The sequence below is a fragment of the Trichoderma reesei genome (genome assembly GCF_000167675.1).
Source record: "Trichoderma reesei QM6a unplaced genomic scaffold TRIREscaffold_1, whole genome shotgun sequence".
In the NCBI taxonomy this organism is placed as follows: Eukaryota; Fungi; Ascomycota; class Sordariomycetes; order Hypocreales; family Hypocreaceae; genus Trichoderma; species Trichoderma reesei.
In genome coordinates, this window is record NW_006711148.1 from 2,610,963 (window position 1) to 2,627,118 (window position 16,156).

Below are 16,156 nucleotides of genomic sequence, written 5' to 3' on the forward strand. Positions count from 1 at the left end.
TTTGGTTGATACTCTTTCTATTCTCGCCCTCCTGTTGGCTGTTGAATCATTGCCATCGTATTCATTTGCCGCTTCATTACCGCACAATGTCGGGCATGGCCAACTGCGCAGCGTGTCTGCGGCGGGCCGTCCAGGCCTCGTCTCGCAGCAGGCCCCTCGCCGAAGCTGCAGGCATCTGGGCTTCTCTCCCACAGACCGGCAGACGCTATGCCTCAGTGGCAGCCCCAAGCACCGAACGGACCGATGCGCCTCGGACTCTAACCCTGGAGCCCCTCGATCCGGCCGCGTCCCAGAAGAAGGACTTTGAGCGGCTGCAGCGCATCGTCAAGAAGCAGCTGCAGCACATGGACGACCCCTGGAAGATTGCCCAGTATGTGGAGGATGCCCTCGCCAAGGACAGGTTTGACGAGGCCTTGCTCCTCACCAAGACGGCGGGCAAGGACCGCCAGGTTGTCGTTGCCTGGAACCACCTGATCAACTACCTGCTGGGCAAGCAGCAGCTGAAGAACGCCATCAAGCTCTACAACGATGTAAGCATAGCCAAGCCACAGCCCCAAGTATTTCAGTGTGCTAACAGACTCTGTAGATGAAGAAAAGAGGGCAGCTGCCCAACGTCCAGACCTTCACCATCATCTTCCGCGGCTGCGCTCAGTCCCAGCACCCCAAGCTTGCCGTTGCCGAGGCCGTCAAGCACTACAACATCCTCCTCAGCGACAAGCGTCTGCAGCCAAACTCGATCCACATGAACGCCGTTCTCAACGTCTGCGCAAGGGCCGGCGACCTCGACTCCATGTTTCTCATCGCCGAGACAGCCAACGACACCACCCGCGCCCCCACCTCCTATACGTATACCACCATCTTGAATGCCTTGCGGTACCAGGCAATCCGCGACATGAAGGACGTGACGCCGGAGCAGGAAGCTGCCAATGCGCGAAAGGCTGTGGATCGGGCAAAGAGCATCTGGTCCGAGGTCATTGACAAATGGAGGAAGGCGCAGCTGGTCATTGACGAAGAACTGGTGTGCGCCATGGGTCGTGTCCTGCTCCTCTCCCCTGACAGGGAAGACAAGAGAGAAGTGCTCGACCTGCTCTACCAAACCATGAGCATTCCCAACTTGGCCAAGGATCCCGGCGCCGATGCGTTTCAAGACGGTCAAATGGAGAAGATTGCCGTTACTGGTGTCGCAAAGAGATTGCCTTCGAGCAAGGCCGTCTATGCCATCCCTGGCCGGAATACCCTGGCCTTGATCCTGACGACGCTTGCCTCGTCGAGGCTTACGACAAGTGGCATCAAGTACTGGAATCTTCTGGTCCGTCACTATGGCATCGTGCCGGACAATGACAACTGGCTTCGCATGTTTGGCATGCTCAAAGTCGCAAAGGCTAGTGGCCACGCTTCCTCCATCCTGAGCCTCATGCCCGACGAGTACATCGATGGCAAGCACTACCGCATCGCCATGGAGACTTGCGTCCGCGACAACATCAACACCAATGCCATTGACAACGCGAATCGGGTGCTCGAATCCATGCTTACACGCCTGCCAGTGCCTGACATACACACTCTTCGACTGTATCTACGCGTTGCTCTCGTCAGCCACTACCATTATCGCGAACGAATGAAGAAGGGAGACGAAGAGGGCGCCAAGCGCGACTATGGCTTGCAGATAACAAATGCCCTGGCCCATCTCTGGGAGCCTTACAAGAAGGTTCACTACCACTTCTTCAAGGAGAACGCCAAGGGCAGCAAACTCAGCCCGGGCGAGCTCTACAACAGCCAGCGCGAGGTCATTGCCCTGGCTCGTCACATGTTTAGTGCGTTCAACAAGGTCATCAACGAGAAGATGCTTCCCGAGGATGACGCAAAGGAGCTCCGCGTGGTCGGTGCCAAGATCAACCGCGAGATTCAAAAGTTCTACTCGAACCGTGAGGAGCGGGAGCCCAATCTGCGCAAGTCTGACCGAGGCGTCGCAGACGAAGCACGTGAGGAGGGGAGTGATGAGAACTCGTTTGATACTGGGTTCAGACCGGGCGGCGACTTTGTCTGGAACACCACGAAACAGGCCGAAGAGGTTAACGAAAGACAACCCAGAAGGCAGTGGGGAGCCCAAGAAGATGTCGAACGACAGCCTAGGAGGTCTTGGAGTGACAGGGATGGTGAGGAGAGACGACCCAGGAGGCCGTGGGGTGCTAAAGAGGGTGGTGACAGGCAGCCAAGGAGGGCTTGGGGTGCCAGAGAGGGCAACGAACGACAGCCTAGAAGGCAATGGGGTGCCAAAGAGGATGACGAATGGGATTCTAGAGGCCGGGATGCCAGCGGGTGGTAGAACCATCTGCAAAAAAGATTGACTTGGATACCACATGTAAAATATGTACATTTTATGAGTGTATGATATAGGTAGATGGAGACTCTGTACACTACGGAATATAGACGGCTGGCTTCAGCATTGATGAGTAGGCATATTTGGCTCTTCTAGAATGACAAGATTCTCTTCTTCAACCACCACTTGGTCCAATAACTGCTCTCCCTCGTGTGTATGGGTCGTGATGGAGGTATTAGAAGATGTTGGACTTAGATCGAGGGTGGTTGAGACGGCCCCGATAGCTCGATATCGCTGCCTGAGTGCATAAGCAGAGCCACTCAAGAGCTGCCCCACGTTGCAATTAAGGTCCTGGTCTAGCGCGTCAAGCAACAACGCGACACACGCGTAAAGACGCGCTTCCTGCTGATAGCAGTGCCTGAGCGCGGTACCTGCTGGTGTGTACTAGATAGGGCACGCATCGAGGTTCCTCTTGGGCAGGCCTCTAACAGCCGGGACCTCCAACAAGATCAAATCTACAACACACACACACACACACTCTCTCTCTCTGCCTCTGTCCATCTCTTTCCACCACCACAAGCAAATCGCTTTTGTCGATGCCTGCGTCTCGTCTTTCACTCTCTTTTTCCAATTCCATCTTTTCATGATACCCAAACCTCGACGGAAAGCAGCAGCCCTCTCCCGCCATGCCCAAGGTCGACCGCAGGGCAAAGCTCGCCGAGCTCAAGGCCCTCCGCCAGGCGGGCAAGAAGGCCTTTGAGAGCTACCAGGTCGAGGATGTCGCGAATCTCTACGACGAGGTGGACGAGGCCGGATACAAGGAGATTGTGCGGGACCGCCTGAATCAGGACGACTTTGTGGTGGACGACAATGGCGAGGGTTATGCCGACGACGGACGGGAGGATTGGGATCGAGTGAGGCCGTACGAGTCGGACAGCGAAGGCGATGAGCTGCCGACGCGGGGGAGGCCGAGCAAAGCGGGTGAGTTTCGATAATGGGCGCATGGGTGTTTGTTTGCACGGCCACTGTTGCCTCTGGACATTACATCGTGAGGAGACTGACACTGGTTATTCATGCAGCAAAGAAGAGCCGTGACGAAGAGCAGGCCAAGCGAGACGCCAACGATCGAAGCATCAGCGAATACTTCACCAAGGGCGCCGGTAAAGCCCAGCCCAAGCCCAAGGTATGGCGCCGTATGCGGCACCTTATATGAATCCCCCAAGATGGCCTAACACAGCGGCAGGTTGTCAAGACAAAGGCCGACGACGACTTCCTGGCCGACCTCCTCGGAGAGGTCGATGCCAACATCCCCGCTCCAGCCCCGAGGGCACCCAAAGCCGAACGGTCAGGCGGCGAGCGAAGAAAAGCTAGAGACTTGTCTCCTGCGCCAGAGCCCAGCTTCAAGAAGCAGAAGCGGGTTGACATACGACTGCCATCACCGGATCCCGCCCCTCCAAGTTTCGACGACAACGACGACGATGGTCTTGCGCCGTTGATCGATGACGAGCCCATGGGTACGGCCGACTTTCCCATGAGCGACCCGGCACCCTCCTCCCCCGCTGCCAAGGTCGCCCAGCGCAAGGCCCAGATAAAGCAGGAGCCGCAAAGTGACGACGATGACGATATGATGGAGGTTGCTCATGCTGGCGCTGTCAAGGTTGCCAGTGTCAACCTGGCAGCTTCCCGGCCAGTGAGGAAAATCATCAAAGAAGAGCCGGCAGCGACTTCATCTCCAGTCAAGGCCCCTGACACCTCAGTGGATGCGTCATCTTGGAACCAGCTCACAGAGAAGCTCAACGTCGTGAGCAGCTCCATGTCGGAGCCCAAAGGAATCGGCAAGATAGACCACAGGGACGCCATCGAGGCAGATGGATCTCTCAACTTCTTCTGGACCGACTACACGGAGGTCAACGGCAGCCTCTGTCTCTTTGGCAAAGTGCTCAACAAGAAGACGCAATCATACGTCAGTTGCTTTGTCAAGATTGACAACATTCTGCGGAAGCTCTACTTCTTGCCTCGCCAGCAGCGTCTCCGAGATGGCGAAGAGACGGGAGATGAAGTCGATATGTCTGATGTCTACAACGAGGTGGATGAGCTCATGACCAAGATGAACGTTGGCATGTACAAAATCAAAAAGTGCCAGCGGAAATACGCCTTTGACTTGCCCGACATCCCCAAGGAAGCAGACTACATGAAGCTTCTATATCCTTACACAAGTATGTGAAGCCCAAATTCGATGTTTGGTAGCCTATTGACCCTTTTGTCTTTAGAACCGGCCCTCAACATGGATACGAAAGGAGAGACATTTTCTCACGTATTTGGCACCAACACTGCCCTATTCGAACAGTTTGTCTTGTGGAAGAACATCATGGGTCCTTGCTGGCTCAAGATCCAGGATGCCGACTTTGGTGCCATCAAGAACGCCTCGCACTGCAAGCTCGAGGTTCTGGCTGAACACCCCAACATGGTGTCGACCATCAGCGACTCTGACAACATGGACATGCCCCCCTTGACCCTGATGAGCATCGCCCTTCGGACGGCCTTCAACGCAGCCGAGAACAAGCAGGAAATCATTGCCATCAGCGCGCGAGTCTACGACAAGGTCTCTCTGAGCGATACCACTCCTGCCGAGAAGCTTCCTTGCAGAACATTTACCGTCATTCGGCCGCACGGGCAGGCTTTCCCCATGGGCTTCGACACGCTAGCAAGGAAGAGAAATAGGGGTCCGATTGTCTTGAAGAAACAGGAGTCTGAAGTGCTGAGCTACTTTCTGGCTCAGGTGGACGTGGCAGATCCCGATGTGATTCTCGGCCACCAGCTGGAAGGCGTCGATTACAGTGTGTTGCTGAACCGCCTGCTGGAGAAAAAGGTCCATCAGTGGTCAAGGCTCGGAAGACTGCGGCGAACGCAGTGGCCGTCCTCCATTGGCAAGGTTGGCGGCAACGTGTTTGCGGAGCGGCAGGTCATTGCCGGTCGGTTGCTTTGCGATCTCGCCAACGATGCGGGAAAGTCTGCCATGTTCAAGTGCCAGACCTGGAGCTTGACGGAAATGTGCAGCCTGTACCTCACGGGGGACAACCGTCGCCGTGATGTTGACAATGAGGTCGCCCTCAACACTTGGGCCAAGGAGAGCCAGGGCCTGATGGACTACGTGACGCACATGGAAGCTGACACGCACTACATTGCCGCTCTGGCAGTCAGTGTGCAGCTGCTGCCGCTCACCAAGGTCCTGACGAACCTGGCCGGCAACTCCTGGGCCCGTACCCTGACCGGTACCCGCGCCGAGCGAAACGAATACATTCTCCTCCACGAGTTTCACCGGAACAAGTACATCTGCCCCGACAAGCAGACGTTCAAGGGACGGCAAAAGGCCGAGGAGGAGAATGGCGATGAAGAAGCGGGCGATGGCAAGAAGAAGGACAAGTACAAGGGCGGTCTCGTCTTTGAGCCAGAAAAAGGTCTCTACGACAAGTTTGTTCTCGTCATGGACTTTAACTCCCTTTACCCGTCCATCATCCAAGAGTTTAACATTTGCTTCACCACGGTGGACAGAACAGCATCGGTAAGAGTCCTCGGGCTGCTCGTCATTGCTCAGCGCTAACACTTCCCCATCAGGCTGATAATGAAGACGCTGTGCCCGAAGTCCCCGTCAACCAAGAACAGGGCATCCTGCCGAGACTTATTGCTACGCTCGTCAGTCGCCGTCGCCAAGTCAAGAATCTGATGAAGGACAAAAAGGCCACACCCGAAGAGCTCGCCACCTGGGACATTAAGCAGCTGGCCTTGAAGCTGACGGCCAACTCCATGTACGGTTGTCTAGGATACACCCGCTCCCGCTTCTACGCTCGCCCCCTGGCCATCTTGACCACGCACAAGGGTCGAGAGATTCTCCGCAGCACCAAGGATCTGGCCGAGAGCAAATCGCTGCAGGTCATCTACGGTGACACCGACTCGGTCATGATCAATGCCAACGTGGACAACGTGGCCGACGCTTTCAAGGTCGGCAACGAGTTCAAGAAGGCCGTCAACGAGCAGTACCGGCTGCTGGAGATTGACATTGACAACGTCTTCCGGCGCATCCTGCTGCAGGCCAAGAAGAAGTATGCAGCCATCAACCTGGTGGAAAAGGACGGCAAGTTCATCGAGAAGATGGAGGTCAAGGGTCTGGACATGCGGCGTCGTGAGTACTGCGCCCTGTCCAAGGAAGTGTCCAAGCATCTGCTCGACGAGATCCTGTCCGGAGACGACATTGAGGTTGCCGTGGCCCGCATCCACGAGTACCTGCGCGACATTGCCACCAAGATGCGCGAGTTTTCCATTCCCGTGGCCAAGTACACCATCTACACGCAGCTCGGAAAGGGTCCCAAGGAGTACCCCAACGCCGACTCGATGCCCCAGGTGCAAGTTGCTCTCCGCGACATGCTCAGGGGTAAAACCGTGCGCAAGGGAGACGTGATTTCCTACGTCATCACGGGCACCAGCAAGAGCTCGGAGCCGGCGCCGAAGCGTGCTTACTCTCCGGCAGACCTCAAGGCCGATCCCAGCCTGCAGCCCGACGTGGACTGGTACATTGCCAAGCAAATCTTCCCTCCCGTGGAGCGTCTGTGTGCCAACATTGCGGGCACATCGACGTCGCAGCTTGCCGAGCAGCTGGGCTTGGACGTTCGCCGGTACACGTCGACTCAGACACAGTCGGGCAGCTCGAGCGATCAGCTCGAGATTCATCCCCTGGAGTCTCAGATCCCCGACGAGGTGCGGTTCGTCGACTGCAAGCGGCTCAAGCTGCGCTGCCGCAAGTGCAAAGCTTCGTCCGACTTTGAGGGTCTCACGGGATCTCCCGATCGCGTCACCGCGTCCGGCGTCATCTGCCCCGGCTGCAGCGCCGTCCTCCCCACGCTGTCTGTCGTAGCGCAGGTCGAGCACGCGGTGCGGCTGCAGACGTCTCGCTACTACGAGGGCTGGCTCGTCTGCGACGACCCGCAGTGCGGCAACCGCACGCGGCAGATGAGCGTCTACGGCACATGCTGTCTGGGGCCCAAGGGCCTGGCACGCGACTGCGGCGGCAAGATGCAGTACGAGTACACGGAGAAGGCCATGTACAACCAGCTGGTGTACTTTGCCAGCCTATGGGACGTGGATAAAGCCAAGGCCAAGGCGGGCGATGCCAGCAACACCGACCTTTCTGCGCAGGAGCGGGAGAAGATTCGGGCGCTGGCGGAGCACAACCGGGTGCGTTTTACGACGGTCAAGACGGTGGTGGACAAGTATCTTGAGAAGTGTGGCCGGCAGTGGGTTGCCATGGATTCGCTCTTTTCGAAGCTTGGGTTTAGCAAGATGATGGCTCCTGCTGCTGCTGCTGCAGTTGCTGCTTCATGAGAGGACAGGGGCTCCGGGGGAGGTGTATGTTTATGACAGAATGTTTATAGGTTGGTAATAACTATGCGAAGGGAGGGGGGGATTGAGTAGGTATATTGAGTCGATTCTTGCATGGCAATGGATGGTTGGTTCTTTTGTTTTAGTCTTATGGAAAAAGCACTGGAGATGATTGGAATGAATGGCTACAGGCGCTTCGATTAAGATAAATAGCTCGAAAGTGCTTTGCAAAAAAAAAGGGCGATCATGCTGTGTCTTTCTGTGGACAATGAATGCTGAAGGAGAATTGTCGTGTGATGTTTGTGAGTCGCTCGCGATGGGAGGAGGAGGATACCTACCTTTTTTCGAGTACAGTAGGCACTGACTTGTTCATGACATTGTTGACCCTTTGTTTTTTTTTGAGAGCGAATGCCACTTGAATGACTTGGGCGGAGCAGAGACTACGACGTATATATATATATGTTCTTTGAAGAAGAAAAAAAAATACTGTAGTGAAACGAGACGACGCTCTTGACTGATCAACTTTATTTAAGGTGTGTATGGGTGCCCACTGGCCGTTATATGCCTCGGACAAAGATTCTTCTTATCAGGAACAGAGGAGGTGAGAATTACTGTAGGAGAGCAGCATATTGAGGAATTAAGACTGCGTTCCAGTGAAGAAGTTTCCATCTATCAATCACCAAGACAAGAAGACAATACACAATTTCACGAGACTTAAAATACAACACAGATCAAACACAGTCGATATCCTCAGGTACAACACAGCAAGACATCACAGCAAGACTTTTGTTCACTCACAATTACAATCAGACTCATTCAATTAAAAGCCAAGTATTACCAAAAAACAACAGGACCAGCACCATATCGTTCCAAATCACATCGCATTGTACCATGCACTCTCTCTCAGTCTCTGTCTCTCTCTCTGTCTCTCTCTCTCATAGATACATCCATCATCAATTTTTGTCTCGGCAAACAAAGTATAACCACCACCACCACCACCATCATCATCAAAAACCTCTTCAAGACATGAATCGTCCCTTTCCTTTTCCCTCCCATTTTCCCCGCATGTGGGCGTTCTACCATCTGGTAACTTTCGGAATGACGGGGACATCGCATCCGTGATCCTGTTCCTCGCGTCTTCCCCCCCCCCCCCCCCCCCCCCCCCTCCTTTGCGCCGACAGATGAGATGACCATCAACTGTGTCCTGTTTCCTCCTCTCATTTTCCGAGCCACGAAGCATTAAAGGATTTTGGAGCACACCAAAGGGGACAGACATTAAGAAGAAGTTATAAACACAGTCATGAATAAGAAAGTCATGGTGAATCCCTAGTCCGGAATACAGTAGATAATAGGAAAGAGGAGAAAAAAAACAAGGCGAAAAAAAAAGAATATGCACCCTCTCTCCTCCTCTGTGAGGGAGGCCTCATCTGTCCACTCGTTGGGTCAAATGGTCTATGGGGCAAAAGGTATCGCGGGAGAAAATGCGTGCTCAAACTTTTGGTGAAACGTTCGCATCAAAGCCTTGTAAATGCAAGAAAAGAGAAAACACAGCCCCGCCGAGTCTATTCCCTCCCCCCCAAAAAAATGCAAAGACACCGAGAACAAAGAAAAGCGTTCATGTCTTTTTTTCATTCATTGTCCTTCTTGTCCGTGGCGGGAACCGCCTTGGCCATGAGGGGCGAGGGTCCAGCAGACGGGGGGGAGGCCGGGTGGCCATCATCCATAGTGGCTAGCAAGCTGCAGAGAACAACACAGTCAGTATGATATGTTGGTGGTGAGACAAGGGAGTGCTGCTTCATGCTTACCTAAAGGCATTGGAGCTTGTAGGCCCGGGGGTTCCAGCGCGAGACGAGCTGTTGGAGTCATCGCCACCACGGCCGAGAGCGCCGCCAGGTCCGAACCGCCGTCCGCTGTTGCTACGAGAGGACAGCATCGATGTGGGACCAAGGGTGACGTTGGAGCTTGACGTCCTGTTGACAGACGAGCCCTTGAGACGTCGGAGGTCGTCCATGCCCACCTGGTTGCTGGGCTGGTTGAAGCTTCCGGAGAAGCCACGAGCATCGCCGCGTCCAGCAGGGGGTCGGCCACCACCAGGACCGCCACGCTGGCTCGTTCGTGCCGCTTCCTGAGCCTTGGCAGCTGATTGAGCCTCCGCCTAGGTTCACTCGAGTTAGTATGATGATGCGCTGGGAAAGACAAGTGGTAGAGAGGGGAGATACTCACTTCGGCGCGGACTTCTTCCAAAGTCTTGGGGCCCTTGTTGCCCTCCTTCGAGACCCAGCGGGCTTTTCGGAGGTCGATAACATCCATAAGCATGAACCTCATACGGCTCTGAAGCTCGGGCAGATCGGCCATTCCCTGGATACGCTGGAAGTAAATGTCCATCAGAGGACGGCCCTTGTCCGTCTCATCGAGGTTGGCACCAATAGTGCGCAGCAGCTTGCAGAGAGACTCAATCTCGGCCTCGTCGGGCATTCCCTTGTAATCGACAAGCTTGGTGACACACTCGTGCATGATGCGCTCAGTAAGCATGCCCAGCTTGAACAGCTCTCCGATGAACTGGACGAGACCGAGGCCTCGTCGCTTGGCGGCGGCGGCGGCGTAGTACTCGTCAGACAGCATGGCCGCCTCTCCAGTCTTCTTCTCGCCCTCCTCGGTGTCCTTGGGAGCCTCGGGCAGGTTGGTCGTCCAGCCACGCTCAAACTCCTTCTGGCATCGGTTGAGGAGGTACTTGCGGAACAGGTTGCCGCCGCTGACCACGTTGCCGTTCTTGTCCTTGATGTTCTCGTCGCGAATATCGGGGCTCATGGTCTCGAGCATCCGCTTGCAGAACTTGGCATACATGGAGGCCCAGTGGGCTTCGTCGGTGGCCTTTTCAAAGGTGAGCTGGATGACCTGGCGCAGAGTCCGGCCGTCCGTCTCATCCTTGGACTGCGAGGCAATGGCCAGGATCTGCTCCGAAATACGCTCGAAGTTCTCCGGAGTCATCTTGTTGAGAGCGGCCTTGACCTTTCGCTGAACCATTTCCGGGTCCATGAGCTGGCCAGGCTGAGGAGTGGCGGCAGAGGGTGCCTTACCCAGGCTGCTGGCCTTCCATCCAGAGGCCGAGACGGTGATGGGCTTGACCTCCTGGCCGGCCGTGAGAGGCATGGTCTTAGCAGCCTGGGCCTCCTTGGCAGCCATGTCGTTGCGACGGCTGCCGCGGGTGGATCGGCTGGACTGGCGTGGGGAGTTGGGCAGGTTGTTGCGCATGTTCTGGGAAGAGGTACGGGACATGGACGACGAGGCAGGGAAGGCAGCGCCAGGACGCTGGAACGACGCCATCGGGTTGACCTGCGGCCGCGGCAGGGCGCCGCTGGCAATGGCCATGCGGTCGGCGGACGTGGTGCCGGGAGGCAGAGTGCGCCCACCGGGGACACCAAAGGAGCCGCCGGGGAAGCCGCCTCCTCCGCGGGATCCCTGTCTGGCCGAGCTGGGCGTCTGGCCGCGCGATGCAGAGCGGTTGCCGTCGCCATCGCCAATCAGCTGCTTAATCTGCTGGTGGAACTGGAGCGAAGGTTGCTCGGTGAAGACCTTCTGGAACTGGAGCAAGAAGGCAGCGTCGTACTTGAACGTCTTGCCCTTCTTGGCGACGGCGGCGTTGAGAGCCGGGTTGGGGGACTTGATGCCCTCGGGGTAGATGTCCTGGTCCATCACCTGCAGGAAACGAGCCGACTTGAGAGACTGCAGCGCGGCGCTGGGCTGGGGAGGCTCCACGGCGCTGGTCTTGATGGGCGCCAGGTTGAGGGCGGCGGGCTTGGCAACTCGCTTCTCCTTCTGCCCGGCAGCGTCGCCAGACTTGTCGCCGGCGATGCTAAAGTCGGCAAGCTTGTCGGCAACGGCCTCGACAGAGGCGGGCTCGTCTTTCTTGTCCGGGGCGTTACCACTACGCATCTGAGCCAGAGCTTCAGCGACGGAGAGGGTCTTGCCGGAGGACTCGGCGGCTTCACGTCGCCTCTCCTTCTCTTCTTCAAGTCGCTCCATCTCGCGTTCCTGCTCTCGCAGTTTGCGGTCCGCTTCTTCGGCATTCTTCTTCTGGTTCGCCTCCTCGGCGGCCTTCTGCGCTGCCTTTTCGGCCTCCCTCTTCTTACGATGCTCCTCCTCCTGAGCTTCGCGCTTGGCTTCGGCCTCTTCCATCTCCCGAATGATGCGCTCGAGCTCGTCTTCCTCTGGCTCGTCACTCTTGGCGGGCTCCTCCGATTTCGCAGGGGGCTCCTCAGCCTTGGGAGCTTCGGCGGGCGTCTCAGCGGGCTTCTCGGCCGCCTTCTCAGTTGCCTTCTCAGCGGGCTCTTCGGCAGGTTTCTCAGCCGCCTTCTCGGGCGCCGGCGCCTCAGCCTTGGCAGCGGCCTCGGGTTGGGGCTCAGCCTTTGCCTCGGCCTTGGTTTCGGCGGGCTCGGCCTTTGGCTCTTCGGGCTTGACGTCGGGTGTCGCCTCAGGCTGGGCCTTGACCTCTGGCTGGGCTTCCGCCTTTGCTTCAGTCTTCTCCTCCACCTTTGCTTCCGCAGCTTCAGCCTTCTTGGCGCTGGCGTCCTCAGCGGCTCCGGCCTTGGCTCCGGCCTCCTGCTTCGCCGCCTTTTCTGAAGCAGCGCGAATCTCAGCCTGAATCTTGGCCTTCAATTCTTCCTGAATCTCCTTGGCTGTCTTGCTGGGCGATTGGCTGTCGGTGCGGGCATGGCTGGGCGCGTCGAGCTTCTGCTGAGGCGGTGTGGATGCCGCGATAACGGGGGGAGTCCTAGTTTGGGCGGGAACAGGAGAAGCGGGCTGCTTGAAAGTAGAGGTATCAACCACCTCGCCGGCAAGATTCTTAATTTGAACCGCGGCGCTCTTCCTGGGCTTGACGAAGCTGTTGGGGTTGGCCTGGGCGTTGAGAGCCTTGGGGTTTGACGAGACAATGGCCGGCTGGCTGGGCTGGCTGGCGCTAGCAGGTCGCTCAGGCTGCGAGGGCGTTCGGGACATGCTGTGGCTCTGCTGGTGGAAAGTAGGGGGCGCGAACTGCTGGTTATAAGCTTGAGCGCCGGGCTGGGGAGGGCCCATGTAGGGCATGGCGCCGCCGTAGTACGGCACGGTCATGGGCTGGCCATATTGGTTCATCTGCTGCGGGGGGAAACCGTAAGTCTGATTCTTCCAAGTTAGCCAAAGTTCGAAACCTCCGTTTTCAGGAGAAAGATCAAGCGAGTTTGGGTGACTGAGTGGAGCGTCGACAAGAGGAAGAGAGGGGGAGGAAGGGCCGTCCTTTTGAATTCCACTCGAAATCGGACGCATGTTGTTCTTGTCGTGGGCACGCCACTGTGTATCTGCACGCTGGCCTTGGCTACCAAAGCGGCGTTGGTGATGCTGCTGCTGCTGTTGCTGCTGCGGCCAAGCGGCGCTGGTAGGGGCGTCATGTGCGGTGTCCAAGGGACTTCCCTGGCTAAAGTGCCTGTCGTACTCACGACGGCTCTTTGACTTTTTGTAACTGGGCTTGGAATGCATTTTGGCGGCTACTGCAGGAAAGGGGTACTGTACTTGTTGCTGGTGAGAAGCCGGAATCGGTGGCGGGTAGTGGTACGCAGGAGCATTCGGCATGGCCATGTTAGGCTGCATCGTCGCCGGAGGCATGTTCGGGGTGCCGGGGAGCGAGGGCACGAGGTTGGCGAGGGCCGGGCTGCGGGCGGGCTGGGGCGAGTTCGGGTAGCCTCGAGGGTTAGGCTGGAACGACGGAGGCATGCCGCGGTTCTGGCCAGGAGTTCGGAACTGGTTCTGGGGAGGGAAGCCCATCTGGTTGTTGAACTGGGTGGCGTGCGGGTTGAACGAGTTTCGGTTTCGGTTGTTCTGAGGACCAAAGTTGCCACGGCTGCTGTCGCTCTGCACGGAATGGCTCGACTCGCGGCGGAAGTGTGCGCCTGACTGGTTGGCCAGGTTCGGGTTCGGGGGGACGGAGCCCTGTCTCATGTGGCGCTGGATAGCATCGTCAGGTTAGCACTTTGTCCGCTTCTTCGTGGAACAGCCAAGGGCCAAGGGCTTGAGGAACAGAGAAGACAAAAGAGGGGATATCGTTGGAAAAGTTTGGAGCTTACATCGCCATCGCTGCCGAGACTGCCAAAGGTCATCTGGTTGGTCGGCTGCTGCAGGCTAGAGGGAGGTCGGCCACCGCTAGCGGAGGGCTGCGGGATAGGGGCCGGAGAGTGCGCGGGCGAAGGCACTCGGTGGTGGTTGTTCGCATCGGGGACAGGGATGGGCGCAGAGTGGCCGACGTGGGGAGTGCTGTGGCCCATGGCGGGCGAGTCGTAGCCGAACTGGATGCCCGACTTGGCACCGGCAATGGAGCCGCCGTTGGGGACGAAGCCGCTGGGGCCGTTGGCAGCCATGGTGACGGAGCCTTTTCGAAAGTGATCGGGGCCGGAGCCGTTGAAGGAGCTGCGGGCGACGGTGGGGACCGCAGGAGGGACGGGCTGCTTGCCGTTCACTGGAGATGGCGAAGAGGCAGCCTTGGCATTCTGTGCCGAAGCCGTAGGGGCAGACGAGCCGACCACCAGGGGGGCGTTGGAGCCGGACGCAACTACAGGCGCCTGAGCGGGCTTCTTTGGCGCACCTGCTGCGGAGGCATATGAAGGTGCCGTAGGAGCGTTGGTGGTGGTCGCCGGGATCGGGGTCTGCTGGTTCGCAGGCGACGTCATATGGGGAGCGGCGGTTCGCGATGCGAGAATCGAAGGATCGGTGGTGTTTGTTCTTCTTTTTTTATTTCTTTCGATCGAGATCGGCGGGGCGAAAAAAAAAAAAAGCGAAGGCTTTCGAAAGAAGAGAAAAAAGAAGAAACGGCCGAGACGACTGGTTCTGGAGACCTCGTTGAGAATACGCTCAGCGATCCGTGTCGAGTCTCTGAATAAAGGAGCGTTCTCGGAAGGAAACAGACGATCCAGGACACCGAGAGAGGAGATGGGATTCGCTTCGTTCGACTGAGACGAAGGGCGAGAGGATGGAGGAAAAAGCGACCGGGTGGGGGAAACGACCGTAGGCTGTCCGTCGGTTGCGACTGGCTACGATCCCGCGCGGCGGCTGAGGGAAAAGGAGCAGAGAGAACAATCTTCAGCTACCGAAGCTGCAGAAGATGGTCCAATGCCGTGAGAGGGGAAAAAAGAGGCCAGGAGAGAGGAGATTCCACCGGCCACTGGTTGATGTTTAGTGGTGAGGGTTGGAGAGGAGAGGCTGCGTAAAAATTTTGGGCAGCAGGAAATATGATGTGGTGGGCGGAAGGGGCGGCCTTAGAGGCAGAGGGGTGGCGCTAGCGGGCTCTTTCCCTGCTGGGGCGCCACTTGGGGTTTGGAGGGGTCGGCGGTAGGGGTACTTGAGCCTGGTGCGAATCGGCGGTGCAAGACTAGGTACCGGTACTATCAGAAGTCCGGCCTCACTGTCGAAGCGAAGCTCACTTTTGGTTCGAGTTGGCCAGACCAGCTTTGGGAGACGAGCCTGTTGCTGGAGGAAAAGGCTGGGAAGCTTCACAGGGTAGGTATGTAAGCCGAGGCTTGGCAAGCCCGGATTTTAAGCCTTCAAAGGTTCTGCTGGGAGTCACTGAATGAGGCAGGCTAATACCTACCTTAGGTACCTCAGATAAGGTAGGTAGTCACCAAGAACTACCTAGCCCGCCCTTTGGGCAAACAAACTTGAGCTTCAAGGCGGCAAACAAGGCGGCATCTGGCCACATTCTCCGGGGATGCTGAGCCCGTTGAGTTGTCATGAGGTAGGTAAGGTCGTACACACACACATACACACACATCTCCTCTGTATCGTATCGTCACGGAGTTAGGACATTAGATGACAAGAGTCAGCACTGAACGAGGTGCCTTATCCTGCAGACCTGCTGCTCACCGTCTCCACGCGCACGCCGTGATGCGCCTCAGGGCGGTGCTGGAGACCTGACTCAGCGATGCCTCGACCACGGTTCCCCGAGCCCACATTGCATCTGCTTCTAAATGCTGTTTCACTCACCCAACTCGTCGATGGCAGAGGTTCAAAGAAGCCATTCTCGCAGGCGCATCAAATACTCCGTAGGTATATCCAATGTGATTGGCAGTTGCGTTGACGAATGATCATCGGGATTGGATGGACCTTTCTTGACGTTGTTCACTTGGGCGGTATCACCACGTGACTTGGACTTCATCTCGACTTTTTTTTTTTTTTTTTTCTTTCTTCTTTTTCGCCTCTTCACTCTCGACTCCATGACCGAACAACCGCAAAGAAAAGATGCCAACCGTGTCACGACTCTGATTCGTCTTTGATAAGCAGCAACTTGTGCAGAAGAAGAATCAAAGTAAAAAATCAGTTCGCCTCCTGGGTATTAAGCTCAGCCATACATGTGGCGTTGGTGCCTAGTAGGTACCGTACGAGTATTACCTAAGTATGCACACAAACTCAAGTCCTGAGTGAAAAGAGAGCGAATGGCATGTGACA

The 16,156-nt window shown here is 56.8% G+C and overlaps 3 protein-coding genes across 3 annotated transcripts; 2 read left to right on the forward strand and 1 right to left on the reverse strand.

The window, feature by feature from the left end:
• Nucleotides 1-95: 95 nt before the first annotated feature.
• On the forward strand, nucleotides 96-1,945 carry TRIREDRAFT_53133 (uncharacterized protein; the record flags this gene model as incomplete). The annotated part of the gene is made up of 2 exons (XM_006961304.1): nucleotides 96-530; nucleotides 587-1,945. Coding segments are annotated over 2 exons (1,794 nt in total), but the record flags the coding sequence as incomplete, so codon positions are not given.
• Nucleotides 1,946-3,003: 1,058 nt separating this feature from the next.
• Nucleotides 3,004-7,693, forward strand: TRIREDRAFT_53105 (polymerase; the record flags this gene model as incomplete). The annotated part of the gene is made up of 5 exons (XM_006961305.1): nucleotides 3,004-3,298; nucleotides 3,397-3,500; nucleotides 3,561-4,533; nucleotides 4,588-5,879; nucleotides 5,933-7,693. The coding sequence occupies 5 exons, from the start codon at nucleotides 3,004-3,006 to the stop codon at nucleotides 7,691-7,693; spliced, it is 4,425 nt and encodes a 1,474-aa protein (XP_006961367.1).
• Nucleotides 7,694-9,318: 1,625 nt separating this feature from the next.
• Nucleotides 9,319-14,385, reverse strand: TRIREDRAFT_2050 (uncharacterized protein; the record flags this gene model as incomplete). Its single annotated transcript, XM_006960885.1, has 5 exons — nucleotides 9,319-9,427; nucleotides 9,496-9,845; nucleotides 9,914-12,166; nucleotides 12,221-13,666; nucleotides 13,786-14,385. The coding sequence occupies 5 exons, from the start codon at nucleotides 14,383-14,385 to the stop codon at nucleotides 9,319-9,321; spliced, it is 4,758 nt and encodes a 1,585-aa protein (XP_006960947.1).
• Nucleotides 14,386-16,156: the final 1,771 nt, after the last annotated feature.